Source organism: Salvelinus fontinalis, chromosome 5 (genome assembly GCF_029448725.1).
Source record: "Salvelinus fontinalis isolate EN_2023a chromosome 5, ASM2944872v1, whole genome shotgun sequence".
In the NCBI taxonomy this organism is placed as follows: domain Eukaryota; kingdom Metazoa; phylum Chordata; class Actinopteri; order Salmoniformes; family Salmonidae; genus Salvelinus; species Salvelinus fontinalis.
Window position 1 is genome coordinate 52802914 of NC_074669.1, and position 21028 is coordinate 52823941.

Below are 21028 nucleotides of genomic sequence, written 5' to 3' on the forward strand. Positions count from 1 at the left end.
CTTTCCTCCTTATTAACTCTCATCTTTCGAATCCTTACACCTTCATCCTTCCTTCATCTCACCCCGTCTTTCTTCACTTCCATCCCTCCCTTCCTCTATCCTCTCCTCTCACCAGCTCTTCTCTCCATCTTTACCAGCACCTTCCCCTCTATACCACCTTCACTACCCTCCTCCCTCCCTCCCGCTCTCTCCTTCCATCCATCCCTGTCACCCTCCCTCTCTCCTCACCTGGATGATGAGGCTGTAGTTGGCAGGGGAGAAGAGGGGCTGGTTGTCGTTGACGTCAGACACGTCGATGTTGACCGTGGCGCTGCCGGAGCGGGCCGGAACGCCGTTGTCCGATGCCAGCACCGTCAGGGTGTATCCCGATGTCTGACGGGGGAGGGAGGGAAGAGGGGTGGGGGCGAGAGAAAGAGGGAGGAGAGAGAGAGAGAAAAAGAGAGAGAATTAATACTTCACTCTGTAATGCTTTTGTAAGCGATAATGCAAAGCTGACTGGTAAACTGTATCTGCTATTAATTTAGATTGCAGTGTAGTGTCACTGAAGACAGAATTAGATGTCCACACACACAAACACATATATTTAGACACACACACACAACAATGAATATGTGAAGTAGCTTAAATACATTCACACACACACACACACACACACACACACACACACACACACACACACACACACACACACACACACACACACACACACACACACACACACACACACACACACACACACACACACACACACACACACACACACACACACACACACACACACAGAGAGAGAGTGAGTGAGTGAGAGAGAGACTACCCCAACCCCCACACAGACATTTCACAGACATTTCACAGATATGCATTTGAATGTATTTACATCAATGCCCATCCATTACAGAGATGAATGTTTCACCATACCGTCTCTCTGTCTAGCTGGCGTGCCACTTTGACCTCTCCCCTGATTGGGTCAATGGTGAAGGGACTGCCCTGGTTCCCCTCCACGATGGAGTAACGCACGTGGTTACAGGCTGGCCCGTCTGCATCCTCCGCCATCACCTACGACCCGGGAGAACAGGAGAGAGGAAGAGTCACGGCCAGCCGCCGAGGACGACCCACACACACAGGGCGTAGACTTACACACACACACACACACACACACACCTGCTCTGACACGAGACAGCGGGACACAGATGTTCACACACAAGCACACACACACGAACCTGGGCTGTACAGAAAACGGATCCCAGGGGAAATCATGGGGACCGAGAGGATTCGCACGTGTGTGTGACACGGGCAGGTGTAGAAATCCCATTTTTAACCACGGATCATTTCCATTCAGGTTGATTAGACACCGTTGATAAATGGACACGGGGGGGAAGAAAGAGGGAGTGGAGGGGTGAGGGAAGAGGTGGTGGGATGTATAGAAAAAGGGGAGCGAGAAAGGGACGGCTCAGTGAGTCACCCATCGTTAACTCATCAGTGTGTGTGTGTCTGCTACAGTAGGGTGAACACGAAGTGAGGAGGACCTCATTTAACTGCTAAACCAGAAGGTGATCTAACACAGCAACTGATACGTGACGGACAGAGACAGAAAGAGATACAGAGAGAGAGATAGATACAGAGAGAGAGAGAGAGAGAGAGAGAGAGAGAGAGAAACTGAAAGACTAGTTAAGATAGAGGGGTGAAATAATGGGATGGGGTGTACAGTGATTGAAAAGGTATTTTAGGAGGGGGAGGGAAATGGAAGAAAAATGACAAACGCGACAGAAGCGGACTGCCTATACAACGGTAGCGGACTCACTGCAATGAAAAACATCTCTAGGTTCGAACGCAAACCAAACAAACTCTAATATATACATTCAGCAAATTTGTAGGCTTTTTCTCTCTTCTAGTTGCGAAGGGAAACACCAGACCAAACGATCAGAACGGTCACTCATTGGTCAACTCACCGTCACCACCGTCTTGCCGGGCTCGGCGTCCTCGGCCACCACGGCTGCGTAGGTGGCCTGGCCGAAGGCGGGGCTGTTGTCGTTGACGTCCGTTAGGTTGATGTTGACCGTGGCCATGTCGCTGAGCGGCGGCGTGCCCCCGTCCGTGGCCTCCACCGTCAGGTAGTACTCGTGGGACGCCTCAAAGTCCAGCGGCTCGATGACGAAGATGTCACCTGCAGGGGAGACGAAAGACGGAGAGGGGGGATAGGTTACGTTACCGTCCAACGTACACAACGGAAACTACGCAGGTCGACGTTAACTGAGCGACTTCCCCTTAGATAGGCCAGCTGCAAAGTCAATACTGGCTCTATTGCAAAAATTCAGGAAAACTAAACTGCGATTTTTGGTCTTAAGTAAAGGTCAGGCATTAGGGTTAGCAGCGTGGCTAAGGTTAGGGTTCAAATCAGATTTGATGACTTTGTGGCAGTGCCAGCTAGTGACCACTCTGCAGAGCTGCCTCCAGAACAACATTCATTAAGAAAAAACAGTAACCTGGTACAAATACACACAAAGAGGTTGGAGAAGATGATAGTCATACTATGGTGCCCCAGGTGACTGGGGAGACACATAAAGAAGAGGGGGGGGGGAGAGAGAGAGAGAGAAACATACCAGTCCGAGGGTCGACACTGAACATGCCATGCTCGTTCCCGCTCACGATGGCGTAGGCGATCTCCCCGTTGGCCTCGATGTCCCGGCTGGCGGCGTGCACCCTCAGCAGCTGCGTGCCCACCGCCACGTCCTCCGAAACGCCCGCCACGTACTCGCGGTGCTCGAACACGGGCGGGTTGTCGTTGATGTCCAGCACGGAGACCGTGACGCGGGAGAGGGACGAGAGGCGGCGGGGGGAGCCTTGGTCGGAGGCGCGCGCTTTGAGCTCGTACACGGCCCGCGCCTCGCGGTCCAGGGGCTTTTGTAACGCGACGACGCCGGTACGCTCGTCCACGGAGAAGTGGCCGTCGGCTGAGTCGGCGAGGGAGTAGAGGATGTTGCTGTTCAAGCCTGGGAGGAGACAGAGAGAGATCATGTTAAAAAACATACAGTGGGGAGAACAAGTATTTGATACACTGCCGATTTTGCAGGTTTTCCTACTTACAAAGCATGTAGAGGTCTGTAATTTCTATCATGGGTACACTTCAACTATGAGAGACGGAATCTAAAACAAAAATCCAGAAAATCACATTGTATGATTTTTAAGTAATTAATTTGCATTTTATTGCATGACATAAGTATTTGATACATCAGAAAAGCAGATCTTAATATTTGGTACAGAAACCTTTGTTTGCAATTACAGAGATCATACGTTTCCTGTAGTTCTTGACCAGGTTTGCACACACTGCAGCAGGGATTTTGGCCCACTCCTCCATACAGATCTTCTCCAGATCCTTCAGGTTTCGGGGCTGTCGCTGGGCAATACGGACTTTCAGCTCCCTCCAAAGATTTTCTATTGGGTTCAGGTCTGGAGACTGGCTAGGCCACTCCAGGACCTTGAGATGCTTCTTACGGCGCCACTCCTTAGTTGCCCTGGCTGTGTGTTTCGGGTCGTTGTCATGCTGGAAGACCCAGCCACGACCCATCTTCAATGCTCTTACTGAGGGAAGGAGGTTGTTGGCCAAGATCTCGCGATACATGGCCCCATCCATCCTCCCCTCAATACGGTGCAGTCATCCTGTACCCTTTGCAGAAAAGCATCCCCAAAGAATGATGTTTCCACCTCCATGCTTCACGGTTGGGATGGTGTTCTTGGGGTTGAACTCATCCTTCTTCTTCCTCCAAACACGGCGAGTGGAGTTTAGACCAAAAAGCTCTATTTTTGTCTCATCAGACCACATGACCTTCTCCCATTCCTCCTCTGGATCATCCAGATGGTCATTGGCAAACTTCAGACGGGCTTGGACATGCGCTGGCTTGAGCAGGTGGACCTTGCGTGCGCTGCAGGATTTTAATCCATGACGGTGTAGTGTGTTACTAATGGTTTTCTTTGAGACTGTGGTCCCAGCTCTCTTCAGGTCATTGACCAGGTCCTGCCGTGTAGTTCTGGGCTGATAACTCACCTTCCTCATGATCATTGATGCCCCACGAGGTGAGATCTTGCATGGAGCCCCAGACCGAGGGTGATTGACCGTCATCTTGAACTTCTTCCATTTTCTAATAATTGCGCCAACAGTTGTTGCCTTCTCACCAAGCTGCTTGCCTATTGTCCTGTAGCCCATCCCAGCCTGTTGCATGTCTACAATTTTATCCCTGATGTCCTTATACAGCTCTCTGGTCTTGGCCATTGTGGAGAGGTTGGAGTCTGTTTGATTGAGTGTGTGGACAGGTGTCTTTTATACAGGTAAGGAGTTCAAACAGGTGCAGTTAATACAGGTAATGAGTGGAGAACAGGAGGGCTTCTTAAAGAAAAACTAACAGGTCTGTGAGAGCCGGAATTCTTACTGGTTGGTAGGTGATCAAATACTTATGTCATGCAATAAAATGCAAATTAATTACTTAAAAATCATACAATGTGATTTTCTGGATTTTTGTTTTAGATTCCGTCTCTCACAGTTGAAGTGTACCTATGATAAAAATTACAGACCTCTACATGCTTTGTAAGTAGGAAAACCTGCAAAATCGGCAGTGTATCAAATACTTGTTCTCCCCACTGTATACACTAAAATCAAGGTAATGTGTAGAGTCTGATCATCTGATATAAGAGCAGTATACTAATGTTCTTCTGAGTGGCAGTTCATTATCGCTTTGTGGCCGTTCATTATCGCTTTGTGGCAGTTCATTATCGCTTTGTGGCCGTTCATTATCGCTTTGTGGCAGTTCATTATCGCTTTGTGGCAGTTCATTATCGCTTTGCGTTTGTTGGAAAGGAAAACCGTAAACAATCCAAACGTCATCTGCATTGTACTTCCTCAGCAGTACAGCCACACACTCGTGAGTACCGATACTTTTTCCACATCAGCCTTTCAACACAATATACCCTTTTCACCAACCGAAAGCATTACCAACGCAAACACGCACGTCACGTCGCACCTTGTAATAACACCTTGCCGCCTCCCGACAGGGCGGTCCAAAAACGAGACAGAGACGGATGTGGACAATAACCATAATGCCTTTTTTGCAGGTGGCCCACATCTCTCTCTCACACACACACACACATATTCCCCTCCTCTGAGCATCTCATTACGACTAAAGAGACTCGGCCTGCGTCCCAAATGGCCCTCTATTCGACAGTGCACTACTTTGGACCAGGGCCCTATGGGTCAAAAGTAGTGCACTACAAAGGGAACAGGGTGCCGTTTGGGATGCAGTTTTTGTCTGCGGGAGCCCGGTTTACTGCCACCTGTTGGTCCCAGTCACCCGCGCTTTTAACAGACCAAATTACTCGGCCGACGGAAATTGCTTGATGACGTTGAAGTGGATCGCGCCAAATCGTTAAGCAATCTGGACTCACGTCACCAGACGAGTACACTTCACATCCAGTCTTCTGGAGGTTTCCTCCAAGACTCTGGGTCCGATTCAACCAGACCTGATTTTGCAATGTTTATGCTGTACCTTATAAAACTGCTATTAAAAACGACGCTACTACTTTCATCTTGCATCGCTATCTGGGCATCTAAAACCAGTCTGCCATTTTACTTCACCACAGGCCAACTAAATGTTCACATGCTAACTGACTAACTCCACATTCTGCACCGTGCGTTTGATTGAACTGCGCCTTCTGACGACAGCATTCGTTGAGCCTTTATCGACGGCGGTAGGAAAGACCTCGACCCAAAGTGGCAAGAAAGCTTGTTTACGTCTAGTATGAGCCGCATGCACGCTGTTTACCCAATCGAACGAGGGACAGCACAGACAAGGAATAGACCCGAAAAGAAACCACTTTAAGAAAATAGCAACTGGGGAGAGATGGGAAGAGATAGGGGGATAGAGAGGAAAGAGATGGGAAGAGAGATAGGGGGATAGAGAGGAAAGAGATAGGGGGATAGAGAAGAAAGAGATGGGAAGAGAGAGATAGGGGGATAGAGGAAAGAGATAGAGATATAGAAGAAACAGAGAAAGGAATGTTTCAGCATAACTTCTCCCTTTAACGCCAATTATGGTCACCAACCAGCTTCCTGGTTTGTCTGGTTCTTTCCCCCAGACCACTTTGAGAAACGACGCCATGGCAGTGGGCACACAGCAGGGGCAATGACGCGAGTAAGTTTCAAAGTGGCAAACATCTTCAACCCAAACGAGCCGGTCTAGATAGCACAACTGGTGCAGGGAACTGGCCGTCCTCGAAATGTGTCAACATTTGAAGCAAAGAGATACTCGAGTCTCAAATGTTGATGATGTCCCCCCCCCCCCGAATAGTGAATGATTCCTCTATCTATCTGACAATGGAGGTCTGACACGCACGCACGTGCACACGCGCACACCAGACAGTGGAGTTATGCATACTGATGAATCAGCCCAATGGCAGCTGGCTGAGTGAGAGAGGACTGTGTGACCTGGACTGTGGCAAAACGGGTATCTTGTCTCGTCAGAGTCGTCATCGACGGCATCGACTTTGTTATTTCTCTGCAGGGCAGTGTGTGTGGGGCTCTTCAGCTCTCCTGGCAACACGGGCATACGTCAGCCAATGCACCTTTTACAAGGCTGGCAATAAAAATACAAACTACAACTACAGATCTGTGTATGTGATACCAACACGTGTGAAAGGAGTGCAAATCTCTCTCTTTCTCTTTCTCTCATTTCAAAAGGGCTTTATTGGCATGGGAAACATATGGTAACATTGCCAAAGCAAGTGAAATTGATAATAAACAAAAGTGAAATAAACAATAAATAATATATTTTTTAAATTAATTAACAGTAAACATTACAGTTCCAAAAGAATAAAGACCTTTGTCTATATACAGTGTTGCGATGTGCAAATAATTAAAGTACAAAATGGAAAATAAATAAACATAAATATGGGTTGTATTTACAATGGGGTTTGTTCTTCACTGCTTGCCCTTTACTGGTCACGACTTGCTGCTGTGATTGCACACTGTGGTATTTCACCCAATAGATATGGGAGTTTACCAAAATTTGTTTTCGAATTCTTTGTGGGTCTGTGTAATCTGAGGGAATTATGTGTCTCTAATATGGTCATACATTTGGCAGGAGGTTAGGAAGTGCCGCTCAGTTTACACCTCATTTTGTGGGAAGTGTGCACATAGTCTGTCTTCTCTTAAGTGCCAGGTCTGCCTACGGCGGCCTCTCAAAATAGCAAGGCTATACTCACTGAGTCTATACATAGTCAAAGCTTTCCTTAAGTTTGGGTCAGTCACAGTGGTCAGGTATTCTGCCACTGTGCACTCTCTGTTTAGGGCCAAATAGCATGCTAGTTTGCTCAGTTTTTTTGTTAATTCTTTCCAATGTGTCAAGTAATTGTTTTTGTTTTCTCATGATTCAGTTGGGTCTAATTGTGTTGCTCTCCTGGGACTCTGTCGGGTCTGTTTGTGAACAGAGCCCCAGGACCAGCTTGCTTAGGGGACTCTTCTCCAGGTTCATCTCTCTGTAGGTGATGGCTTTGTTATGGAAGGTTTGGGAATCGCTTCCTTTTAGGTGGTTGTAGAATTTAACGGCCCTTTTCTGGATGTTGATAATTAGCGGGTATCGGCCTAATTCTGCTCTGCACGCATTATCTGGTGTTTTAGGTTGTACACAGAGGATATTTTTGCAGTATTCTGCATGCAGTCTATATTTGGTCTCTCTCCCTCTCTCCCTCCAGCTCCAAATAATCCAAAATGCGCCTCCGGCTAAAATTGGGGGAGGGGGGGGAGAACCTCATTTCTCCTCTCCTCTTTTCAGATATCCTTTAAGTTCGCACGGAGGTAGGGCAGACTTTAGGAATTCCGTGCTAGTGCGCCAACCCTGGGGGAAGAGCTGTCGAAAAAGCAAGCCCCCCTTTTGCGCTTCGACTTTCTGAGCGAGCGAACGAGCGACCCAGTTCTTACATCCCATTCAATCTGTCAAACTGTCAGTTTACCAGAAGGACTTAGAGGGAGGACGGGGTGAGAAAGGGAGAGAGAGAGAGAGAGAGAGCTTCTCTTCAGCCGTACCTAGGCTTTGTGAACACGTTGACACGCTCCCCTAGTCTAGAACGCCTTGCCCTGTAAGAGGAGTCATTACCAAACGCCAGTCAAAGAAGTCAAATTGGCAGTGCCTCTAAAAGTGGCTTGCTAATATCAGAGCTCTTGAGTTTAAATATGGCCGCCACACTAACGCTTTCAACTGTCCTCCATTTGAGGGAGTTTTCCCTCAAAGGTGGGTTTCCTGAAACGTGAAGCAAACATATGCCACGTAGCAGACGCTTTTATCCAAAGCAACTAACAGCAGTGCATGCATATATTTTTCATATGGGTGGCCTCCATAAGCGCCATTCTCTACCAACAGAACCGCACAGGACGACAAACACAAAAACACAAAAGTCATAGAAGACTATGAAGAGAATGCATGTGTTGTGACTGACCCACCGGCAAATGGCAAATAGAAAATGGCCATTAGGCCTGTTCAGAATCGAGTGCTCGAGGAGAATCGAATTTCATCCTTGAAACATCATCGCTTTGCGCCAAAAGACTCTGGTGTAAAACGGAGCGGGGATTACTGTGGTAATGTGGAGTCAGCGTTGTAGCGGAAAAGCAACGCGCCTTTATTTCTCAAACAATTATACCTCTATTTTCTCAGCAGAAAGATGAATTATTAAGTGACTCGCCTGTTCACAAACAAAGATGACGCGGTTCAAATTCCATTAAGTTCACTGACGGATAACGTCGAGCTCCACAGTGGCCATCAGACATGGGCAGAGTGAGTAGTAAGACGCAACATACTGCGCGTGTGCACAAGGTGGAGAGCACCAGGTGTACAGTACTAGATCAGAGAGCTTAGCATTGCCTGGTGGGAGACTGGTCAAATAAAGAACAATAAAACAAACAGATCAACTCATTTTGTAAAATAAACAAACAAACGTACCGGTGTCGAGGTCGGTGGCGAGCAGCCGCGCCACGAATGTGCCGACCTCCGTGTTCTCGAAGACGGTGATGGCGTACGGGTCGGAGGTGAACTGTGGCGCGTTGTCGTTCACGTCCTCCACGGTCAGGTGCACGGCCGCCTCGCAGTAGCGCCCGCCGCCGTCTAGTGCCCGCACCGTCAGGCGGTACTCCTCCTGTTCCTCGCGGTCCAGGGGCTGCTGGGTCTTCAGTTCACCTGGGAAAACGGAAGACGAAGAAAGGCACATGTCAATCAATCACACACACAAGCATGTGAATCACACACACACACACAGCCAAACACACACAGCCACACACACACACACACACACACACACACACACACACACACACACACACACACACACACACACACACACACACACACACACACACACACACACACACACACACACACACACCCACAGGCTTATTAAAAGTGATTGAAATCCACACACACTTTTCCACGGTATGGCGCTTTCGGGATGCACTCTTTAAGAAAGGTCAAGTTTGACAAGGACAGATAGTGTTAGAACTGCATCGTCCACCTACCCCACGCCCTTTCCAAGAAAGCATCAACATAAAACGCAAGTGAAGCTAAATGTTCTCTGAGCCGTTTAGTTCGGTGTGGACTGACCCTAGAGCAGGGCTGTCAAACATAAGCCGATTTAATGCGGCTCGCGGCTGGTTTGAGTAACCAAAAAATGACTGAAACCGAATCGATACCGTGTACAAACGACAATGGACCTACGTGCATGAAGCCTCTTAAGATAATTCACTCTGTCCAGCTTGTTAACAATCACCAAAATAAAGGTTAGGGTTAAGGTTGGGGCATGCTGATCCGTAACTAGGGGAAACTTTACCTGAACATTTAGTTTCCCGAAAACCTTACAAACTTGTCATGCTCATCTCCGCACACCTCTATTTTTAAGTTGGCATTAGCCGCTTCAGTGCGTTCAAAAGTAACACGCTTCGCACAGATCACTGAGGCAGACGTGTGTGTGTGTGTGTGTGTGTGTGTGTGTGTGTGTGTGTGTGTGTGTGTGTGTGTGTGTGTGTGTGTGTGTGTGTGTGTGTGTGTGTGTGTGTGTGTGTCTGCATTCGGGCCTGTGTGTGTAATGAGAACTCATATCCTCTCGCATGCCACAAACCCCTTCCCCTGATCCAAGCAGCCGACCCACATCCAAACAACTAATGGTTTTCAGAAGAGGATGGAGAGAAATGCATAAATAATTGACGGAGAGGAAGAGGGGGGGGGCGAGGGAAAACGCAGGAGGACAGGAGTACTTGGCAGTTGAGAGCAGCCAGGAGGTGTCCTGGGATATGCCGCACGTCAACATTACCGGGGCCTCGCTGGACACACACAAACTGTCAATACCGACGAAGCCTCTTAGCGTTCCTCGCGTGCAACCATCCTCCTTCTCGGCATAAAAAACAGGACCCCCCCTCCTCCCGCGCGATACCCCTGACTTTATCCACTCTGCAACATTAGCTCTCCTTCTCCTTCAATTTGGTGCCACACCAAAAGAACTGGCCGGATTTTCCCGCTCTTCTTCTCTCCCTCTTCGCCGGCTCACATGGAGGTATCAAAGTACGTCTGAACTTGAACCACAATAAAGGGACTGTTGTTTTGTTGTAAAAGCATGTCTCTAGCCTACTCTACACTGCTGCAGTCTTGTTTCTTCACCAACCCTCTCTCTCCCTTCAGAAATAAACCAATGTAGCGTTTCTTTTTTAGCGTGGGAGTTAATGGGAGCTAACTGGCATTGCGTTATCTAAGGTCGGACTCAAGTCGTTGCATTTTGTCTCCGCTTTCTGCAGAGGAGACTCGAAAACGTCAGGCGAGAACAATGTCGATTGTATGTTAGATGAAACGTGGGTTCTTAGCGCCATGGCTCGCTAACCCCTCCGGGGAAATGTTCTGGGGCAAAATACATTCAAAAGAACCATCTAAAGGATGCGACGTAAACAAAATCCACCTTGCCACTAGGGACACACACACACGCGCTGGGGTGGATGGATTAGAATTCGATCAGAAAGTGTGCATGACTGGCGTCCACACTGAGGGGGTTATTACCGTGTCTGTCTGTGACGATACAGAGGGAGGCAAAAGACAGGGTCCGTGTAGTGTAGTGTTGTTAGGGTCACACATCAAACCATGGCATTGTAAAACTGGTGTGTGTGTGTGTGTGTGTGTGTGTGTGTGTGTGTGTGTGTGTGTGTGTGTGTGTGTGTGTGTGTGTGTGTGTGTGTGTGTGTGTGTGTGTGTGTGTGCGCGTGTGTGTGCGTGCGTGTTCGTGTGCGGTGTGTGTGTGTGTGTGTGTGTGTGTGTGTGTGTGCGCGCGTGTTTGTGTGCGGTGTGTATGTGTGGGTTAGTGTCGCACGTCATGCTGCCGTCACACACCCATGGATATTTGATAGTCATAATAACCTCTGACATGCCGTGAATACAAACTCGATGAATGCGAGTGCAGCGCAGCCATTTGAAATGACTTGAATCGACTCTACATTGCGGCAGACATGGACCTGTGGTTATTTGATTTTTGATTATCTGTATGGTAGCGTGGGCAGACTAGTCAACACATCGAGTGTGTTGAGGTGTAACACAGACAGACAGAAAAACAGACAGACACCTGTGTCGGGGTCGATGGTGAAAAGCTCGGCTCCCGGTCCCTGGAGCTTGTATGTGATGTGGGCATTGGAGCGGATGTCTGCGTCCGTGGCCGAGACCTGCAGGATGAGCCTGCCGGCTGGGAAGTCCTCGGGGACCCTCTCTGTGTAGAGGGACTGGGGGAGCGGAGAGACCGAGAGGGGAGAGAGAGAAAGTGAGGACAAGAGAGTGTGTGGGAGGGAAGAGGGAAGAAGAGGGGGAGAAAAGATTGATGGTAGGGGCGGCCAGAGAGAAGTAAAGGTAGAATATGCCAGAAAAGGCAGAATTCAATAAGGTATATGAACAAGAAGGGAGGAAATGGAGAGGTGTAGAATGAAAATACATTTACATCGACAGCAGCACCATCATTGTATGGACTTACAATCAGCAATGGAAATACATTATCTGCTTAAAAAAAAGCCCTTGATGTAAGAAAATGACCCCTTAATTTCCTGTTGCTTTCTTCGAAGAGGAACCTTTCCAAACCTCTTATTTTCCTCCCTCCCTCCCTCCCTCCCTCCCTCCTTTCTCCCAGGTACTTGTCATGCATAGCGTGCACCCCCATACGCAGATAACACGGCCCGCCTTCTCTCTTTACCTTCTCGCAAACGGGGCTGTTGTCGTTGGCGTCCAGGACTTTGACCTCGACCACGGCCTTGGCGGCAAAGGTGCCGTCGGTGGCGGTGATATTTAGGAGGTAGTTGTCGCGCTCCTCGCGGTCCAGTGGCTTCCTGACAGACACTTTCCACTCGTTCTGGAGGTGCTCGATCGCAAACTGTCCTAGAGGGTCGCCTCCTGTATGGGGAGAGTCATTGGGGAGAGTTAATGGGGAAAGAGTCAATGGGGAGAGTCAATGAGGAGCGAGTCATTGGGGAGTCAATGGGGAGAGAGGCATTCAAACTAATGAACAATGCACCACAATACGGACCCTGCCTCTGCTTTCGAGAGGGCTAGTGGTTTTGTGTGTGTGTGTGTGTGTGTGTGTGTGTGTGCGTGTGTGTGCGTGTGTGTGTGTGCGTGTGTGTATGCATCTCAAGAGTGTGTGTGTTTGTCTGTTTGTGGACTGTACTGAATCATACATGAATGACGGAAATAAATACAAATTAGATGCATCCAAGCGTTTTCTATCAGGGTTAGTCTTGGAATCGGAGAAGATCTTGTCCTGTGAGTGGTAACGAAGGTCAAAGAGGAACTGTATCCATGTCTACCAGTTATCACATCCTATTTCAAAAGCTGTCCAGTCGTGCTCAACCCCCGGGATCTTTATAGTGCCTGAGCAAATCTACCTCAGGTAGCATTCATATCATTCATTTATCATAACCACTTCAAATTGCAGACCAACGTTCATGAAGCAAGTATGTTTGGTACACAGGAAACCGTAATAAGGAGGCGGTTTTTGCGTAGTAGGAAATGTGAATCTAAGCTAATATGAGAGCTCATTTCGAAAATCTCTGGTTATTAAATGTGGCATAGTCATTCCTAATCCGCTAATTAGCGTTATTGAGATAATTACACATTTCCTTTTCTTCATTTTTTTTCTGATGACCTACATATTTGCCTTGAGCTTTCACAAATTAGTCGATTCAAAGTGTTTACAGATAAAGAATGTGCATTATATGTTCAGAGAGCAGATATCATCTCCCTATTTAAGCGGGTGTAAATGTCTAATCCTCTTTTGGGCGGTGTTTATTAAAGCGGTTTATTAACACAAATAGGGAAGTCTATAAGGCCATGAGCTGTGAGCAGAGCAATTACTGGAATGGTTAGAGACAAAATCTCACCTGTGATAAAGTAGTTGACTTGTTTGTTGATCTCCTCCGTGTCGGCGTCCGTGGTGCTCAGGATGGCAATGACTCCGCTGGGCGGAAGGTCGTCTTCGCTCACCGTGCCCTTGTAGATCTCGGCGGTGAAGCGCGGTGGGTTATCGTTGACGTCGGCCACGGTAACCTCCACGGTGGTGCTGGTCACCAGCTGCACCTTGTCTCCGCGGTCGGTGGCCAGCATGGCAATGGTGTACTTGCTGGTCTTCTCACGGTCGAGCTCTTTCAATGTCGTCACCCAGCCTGTCTCACTGTTGACGGCAAACAGCTCCGAGATCTCAGCTGAGGTTTGTTTGGGGTCCAGGCTGTAGATCACTTGACCATTGGTGCCTGAGTCCTGGTCGGTGGCTTTGACCTGGATCACCGGCGTGCCATCTGGAAGGTTCTCCACCACGACCGCCTCATATGGGTCTGACTCAAACACAGGCTTGTTGTCGTTGAGGTCCTTGACCTGGATGTTGACGTCGACAGATGCCACCATTTCGTAGCCCTCCTGTTGGCTCTGGACTTGCAACGTGAGCTGGTACCACTTGGTGGTCTCGTGGTCCATACTCTTCTCCAGCTTCAGGGCCCCGGTGTCCCGATCCACCACGAAGACCTCATCATGGTTACTCTCCGGGGTGTTGCCCTTCACTAGGCTGTAGAACACCGGTTCTTCACTCTCCGCCTGGATGACGTCAATATCCGTGCCGATGGGCATGTCTTCGGCGATGGTGAACCGGTAGTGTGGCTCTGCGAACTTGGGGATCGGTACCTCAGGGGCCACTATCCTGATGTAAACGCGAACGACGGATTGCTTGGAAGGACTCCCAGCATCCTTTGCCCTAACGTAGAAAGCGTAGAGGTCGTTCTCAAGTCCGATGAGGCTCTCTTTGGTGACAATGACTCCACTGAAGGGATGGATTTCAAAGTTCTCTTCCACATTTTCCATGTCGGCTTCGATGGTGTAAGCAATGTCGGCGTTGCTTCCCTCGTCCATGTCTGACGCGGCGATTTTTACCACGGTGGTTCCCCTGGGGACATCCGATGCAACATTGGCTTTGTACTCAACTGCCCTGAATTGTGGGGCATTGTCATTGATATCTGTCAAAATCACATTAATAATGCAGAAGCCTACTTTTCCGCCACCGTCCTTTGCCATGAGCGATATGGGGATGACCTTCTCAATGGCGTTCTCGCGGTCTAGGATCTCAAGGGTGAATATCTCTCCATTTTCATTGACTGAGAACTTGTCCTTGGCAAAATCGTTGACAATGTGGTAAGTTAGGCGCCCGTATGTGCCAGCGTCTTCATCTGTGGCTTTGGCCTCCGCCACTAACGTGCCGACCGGCGAGTTCTCAGTGAGTTCAACCACATAGTCGAGCTGGGGGAAAGTGGGGTTGTGGAAGTTGGCACCGTTGACTGTGACTTTGACCACGGCCGAGTTCCTGAATACACCGTCTGACACGGACACGTTGAGGTTGTACAGTGGCTCCATCTGTAGCTTACGGTGGTTGGAGATGACGATGGCCCCAGTATTTTTATCCATGGCAAAGTTCTGGTCCTTATTGCCAGACAGGATGGAGAACTCAAGCCTGCCGGCGTCTGAGCTGTCGGCGTCGGACGCCTGGACATGGGTGACGAAGTGACCGCGGGGGGCCAATTCGCTGACCGTGGCTTTGTAAGAGCTCTCAGTGAACACCGGAGCATTGTCATTCAGGTCAGTGACATCTACGGTCACAGTGACATCGCTGGAGAGGGCAGGCACTCCTCCGTCCACAGCGCGGACAGTCAGCTTGTGCTGCTGCTTTTCCTCCTGGTCGAGCATGCGAGCAGTCCAGATGATTCCTGAGTCACGGTCAATGCTGAAGTAGTCTGAGCTCTTTTCCTTGTCCTCAACTAGCTGGTAGAAGAGCACTTTGTTGTTGCCAGTGTCAGGGTCTGTGGCGGCGACTTGCAAAACTGCCGTGCCGATGAAAGAAGCTTCAGAAACACTTGCGTTGTAGGACTTTAGTTGGAAGACAGGGGGATTATCGTTGACATCTTCCAGAATGATATCGACAAAGACATCAGCGTGGGCCCCAGTTAGTGAGTCTGTGGCTCTGACACTCAATTTATAAGCGGGGTGGGTCTCAAAATCCAGAGGTTGGATTACATGAATGACACCTGTGTTGAAATTGATGGAAAACTGACTGAAGGCATCTCCCTCAGAGATGGTGTATACTATCTTGGGGCCTTCAGAGTCAGTAGCCTGGACGTGAACTACAGGTGTGTGTAACTGGATATTTTCAGGGATTTCGATGCTGTAGAATGGCTTCTCAAACACTGGCATGGCTTTGTTTACTATAGTTATGGGCACTTCCACTTCTGCCGAGAGGGCTGGTTCTCCTGCATCTTTGGCCACAACGTTGATGACGAACTCACTGTTGAGGGAGTCTTTGTCTAACTGCTTTTTGAGGGAGATTTCTCCCAAGGGGCTTATCTGGAAGTGCTTGTGGTGTTCTTTCAGGTGGTAATGGATTTCTGAGTTTTGACCCATGTCCCCGTCCACCGCTGTCACCTGGTGGATGGCCTGACCCTCCTCTGCGTCCACTTGGACCAAGGCTTGATAGGGCAGGTTGACAAACATGGGCTGGTTGTCGTTCACATCTTCTACGGTCACCATCACCAGAACGTGGGCCACTTCGGAGGAAGCGTCCTTCCTGGTCACCTCCACGACGATGTCGAACATGTCCTGCGCCTCACGATCGAAAGGTATCCCCGTGGTGGAGAGCACTCCAGAAGTGCGGCTAATTTGGAACCTCTTGTCTGGGTTCAGGATGGTGTAGAAGAGGGGTTCGTTGACGTGGTTCCCCACAGAGGCAATGACCGCTAATGTTTTCTTCTCAGAGGAGTTCTCTTTGACGTAAGCCTTGTAGGAGTCCCTAGTGAACTTCAGGCTGCTCTCCTTGTTCTCACGGATGTTGATCTTTACCGACGCTGTGTTGGCGAACCTGCCGTCCGAGACCCTCACCCTCAGCTCGTACCTGCTTCTTAGCTGGGTGACGTTCTGGATAGTGATGATGCCTGTGTTGGGATCCATCTTGAATTTCTCCCCGATATTCCCCTCTGAGATGGAGAAGAAGAGTTTGGAGTTTGGTCCGGAGTCGGCGTCTGATGCTTTGACTGTGATTACCTCGACACCTTTGTAAGTCGGCACGATCACTGATGTCTCATAGAGCTCCTGGCTGAACTGCGGCGAGCAGTCGTTGACATCGATGACTTCGACGGTCACGTTGGCGGCTGTCTCGGCGAACAGACGCGGCATTCCGAGGTCATGGACCTGAATGGTGAAGCGGAACACACTCCTTTGTTCAAAATCCAGAGTGGTTGTCATTCTAATAGCTCCCGTACTCGAATCGATAGCAAAGTAGTTGTGGGCGAACGGCTCGACGATCTGATAGACCAGCATGGCGTTGGCATCGCGGTCAGCGTCCGAGGCGCGGATGACCAGCGGGGTGTTTTCTCTGGTCAAGACCACACTGTTGACGGGAGCCGATTCGCTAATCATGCCTGTGAACTCTGGCTGGAGGAAGATGGGGGCATTATCATTCTCGTCCTTCAGGTGAATCAGCAGAGTGGTGTTGCTAGCAAGACCTGCCATGTTGGTTCCCTGGATGGTAAGTCTGTACTCAGGGGTCATTTCATAGTCCAAAGCCCTTGAAGTTACAACCACACCGGAGTTTGGGTTTACATCAAATGTGCCGTCAGTGTTTCCGCCTTTGATTTGGTAGAACACAGAGGACTGGCTGGTTGCTGAGATCATGGTCACAAAACTGCCGGGGAGGACCAATTCGCTGACCTCTCCAGAGAACTCCTTCTCAGTGAATCTGGGGGTGGCATTGTCCGACACGGTGACAGCGATGTGGACGGTGGCCGTGGCAGTCAGCGAGGGCGTTCCTTTGTCGGTTGCCTTCACAGCTAGTTCAAACTGGTTCTTGCTGCTTCGGTCCAGCTCCTTGGCCACGGTAACAGTGCCCAACACCGGATCAATGGCAAATGAGTTTGCAACATTTCCTGTTCCAAAAAAAAGAACACAAACAGATTTATTAATGTGGTTGCTATGGCATTGGTTTTCATTCCAGCCTGCACTGTGTGCCTCAAACATTAAAGCCAGGGTGTAATTTTAGGCTTCTTGATTACCGTAAATTTAATTAACTAGGCAATGTTCGCGCCCTCTAGGAAATCGAATTAGCATAATAAAAAGTTTAAGCTAGAGGTACGATTTTTTTGCAGTGGATGCATCTCAATCCACTGCATCCACCGATGTCGCAGCTGAGTATAAATGGAGACTGTTTAGAGCCAAAAGTAAGGGGTTAGATACATATCCTATATCTTCCAGGATAGACACTTTAGAACAAACTTCCTTTAGATTTTTTTGGGGAGGGACTATCTATTGTTACATGCAGTGAATCTGTTATTCAATGCTTTTGTTTGGGCTAATAGCAGTAGAACCCCCCCTTCATTCTAGACATGACCCCCTTCACTCCCTCACCCCCAAATGGCCATGGCTCTCGATAAGGATTCATGAAGATTGCCTAATTGTGCACACTTTCCAATTACTCTAATGAAATTAAATGCTCATTTCCCCTCCTACACTCAAACTAATCCACAACCGATGGACATGGCCGCTCTGTGTTCTACACCAGTCCCCCTCTGATTTGAAAACCTGACTCATTCTCCGGCAAGACACATTACAATTAGCTTGAGTCATCTCAACTATCTGAAAAATGTACATCCTAAACAAAGAAACCAGCCAACGACTACATGCCCGACCCTCTCCCAAAACACAGCTTATTTACAGGGAAAACAATGGTGGGAAATTCAGAGGGGGCATCGGCCGAACTCCCACGTTTGGAGATCCTCTGACAAAGTCGTCAAAGTCCTCCTACTTTGTGTGAAGTATTTCATTCATGACCGAGGGTCAGTGGGCAGGGGGACCTCTGGATGCCCTGCATACATTTTCCCCAGGCCCCTTGCGTTGGTAGCACTAACTGGGCTGCTATGCATGCCTCTACCATGACCAGCCAGAGGCTAGCGAATTCCAGTATGGCTGACATGTTAAGAACGTTTCCCCTAAGTACAGATCTAGGATCAGCTTCCCCTCCTCAAATCCTAACCTTAACCATTAGTGTAGAAAATGCAAAAATGACCCAAGATCAGCATCTAGGAGCAAATTCATGCTACTCCTGAGAATGTAGTCTAGTGCGCCTGTGGAGCTGTTAGCCTACCTGACTCGATGCTGTAGATGATCTCTGCATTCTGTCCCTTGTCTTTGTCCAGGGCGGTGACCTGGAGGACTGCCGAGCCCAAGGCGGCCGACTCGAAGACGCGCCCGGAGTAGGGCGAGCCCGCGAACCACGGCGCGTTGTCGTTGGTGTCCTCCACGTCCACGATGACGCGCACCAGGTTCCTCTTGACGGGGATGTCCTGGTCACGTACCTGGGGAGGGGGGAAAGAGAGAGAACGAGACAGAGAGAGCGAGAGAGACGCAGAGAAAGGAATAGGACAGAGGCGGAGAGAGATGGGGAGACAGAGAAAGAGAGAATGAATGAGATGTAATACAATCTGAAGAAAACTCTTCTTTCCCTCAACAGTAACTGTATTAAAACAACAAACAAATCAAATTACGCAAATAACAAAAAAACATCAAAGTAACAATTTTTCTTCATTTGTCTCAATTCCCAGTGATCCAAACAAGTAAACAATGAATGGGGAGAGGATTCACTTTGGATGGGTGCTGCATGGTTAGTTTCAAATGGCAAATACCAGCAAACAAACAACTAATCAACACAGGCTGACTGCCCATCTGTTGGAATTGGAGAGTGGCTGATTGTGAGAGACACACACACAGTGGCTGAATAGGGGAGAATGTTCTTAAAATGCTAGTACTCTCTCAATGGAGAGGACCAAACTAAACCTGTCTCAATATGCTATCAGAACACTTATTGAGACTGCTACATACAATGGCTGAGTAGGAGCGAGTGGTCTGAAACCTCTGTGAGCCACTTTCTCCATTGAGAGAGTAACAATCAAACCTTTCTCAATATGCTGATAGAACACCGACGTTCCTTTTACCTACTCTGTTTCTATGGTAATATGGTGATGATATAACGACGTGTGTCCGATTGGCTGGGCGGGTTTGTTCAGGGTGTACAGTGCATGTGTTCATTGTCTGAGCACCACACCCCTTTGACCTACTTTGACCAGAGCTCTAGCAAGGTCTTACAGCACACTCAGCTCAGACGGCAGAATAATAACACACATTATTAAATAGGTAGATTCTAGGAAATCCGTAACATCCGTACCATGACTGTGAGTGTGTGGCGCCGCATGGTCTCGTGGTCCAGCCGCTCGGCCGTGTAGAGGGCGCCGGTGCCCGGGTCCAGACGGAACTTCTTCAGGCTGAAGGGGTCGGTGCTGCTCAAGAGGGTAAAGGTCAACTTGTTCTTATCGTCTTCGTCCGCGGCGCTGATCCGGAGCACCTCGGTCTCTGGCGGCGTGTCCTCGGCCACAACCACCTCGTAGCGCGGCTGGGAGAACTGGGGCCGGTGGTTGTTGGTGTCGATGACACGGATCAGCACCTGGTGGGAGGAGGGGAGAGGGATGGTGGATGTCAGTATGGTGAATATTTGAGTCAGGGTCAATCTGAGAGTAATGTATGGTGTTGTTGACTTTTTACTGTCTCTCAGTCATTGTTTCTCTGTCTCCATCCTTCACTCACTCTCTCTCTCTTTCTCCATTCCTAAAAGTGCCCTTTACATTCTCTACTTCCCTCTGTCCATCTCTCCCTCCCTCTTTCTCCCTTCCCGACTCCCTCTTCCCCTCCCTACATCCCTTTCCATCCATCCATCAAGTAATGAGCAGTGTCCGTGTAGATACAGACCACATCAATACATATAATGCCTTAATATAAATATTTTCACCCGATGGCCACTTGGCACCGCCGACAAGGAAAACAAGGTTATCCCACATCGATTTCTTAATGCATTCAAATGAAGACGTGTTGAGGGAGCATTGAGGGAGTGTTAAAGAGGTGGTGAGAAAGTTACAGGTGACCGCTTGATAAATGACATCAAAGTAAGTCATCAGTTTGCAGAAATGCATCAGAAATGCATTTAGAAATATATTGCAGATTCAAACGGTTCACCAACTATTTATCACACCAACAACGCGGGTTTCATAGTTCAAGGTGGAAGATTGATTATGAAGAAAACAAATCTGCTAATACATTGAGGTACACTTTAATAGGAATTTCATTTATTATTTTTACAAATACAGTGCAGTCGGAAAGTATTCAGGCCCCTTGACTTTTTCCACATTTTATTGGGTTACAGCCTTATTCTAAAATGGATGAAATATTCATCAATCTACATACGATAGCCCATAATGACAAAGAAAAAACAGGTTTAAGAAATGTTAAAAATAAAAAACAGATACCTTATTTACATAAGTATTCAGACCCTTTGCTATGAGACTCGAAATTGAGCTCAGGTGCATCCTGTTTCTATTCTCCTACATTCATTTCACATTTCCACAAATTTCAAA

At 48.5% G+C, this 21028-nt stretch overlaps 1 protein-coding gene across 8 annotated transcripts in view; it reads right to left on the reverse strand.

Moving 5' to 3' along the window:
- Positions 1–21028, reverse strand: part of LOC129855819 (protocadherin Fat 1-like) — a 92551-nt gene that overhangs the window by 16232 nt on the left and 55291 nt on the right. For all 8 annotated transcript variants that reach the window (XR_008759563.1, XR_008759564.1, XM_055923856.1 and 5 more), the window contains 10 exons: positions 19789–20064; positions 18712–18922; positions 13424–17497; positions 12241–12437; positions 11626–11779; positions 8976–9209; positions 2598–2987; positions 1947–2161; positions 916–1053; positions 229–372 (listed from right to left, as the gene is read on the reverse strand). Coding sequence is in view for 6 of the 8 variants with exons in the window: in XM_055923856.1 (XP_055779831.1) it covers positions 229–372; positions 916–1053; positions 1947–2161; positions 2598–2987; positions 8976–9209; positions 11626–11779; positions 12241–12437; positions 13424–17497; positions 18712–18922; positions 19789–20064 (6033 nt within the window). In the remaining 2 variants the exon portion in view is untranslated. The remainder of the gene's footprint in view (positions 1–228; positions 373–915; positions 1054–1946; positions 2162–2597; positions 2988–8975; positions 9210–11625; positions 11780–12240; positions 12438–13423; positions 17498–18711; positions 18923–19788; positions 20065–21028) is intronic.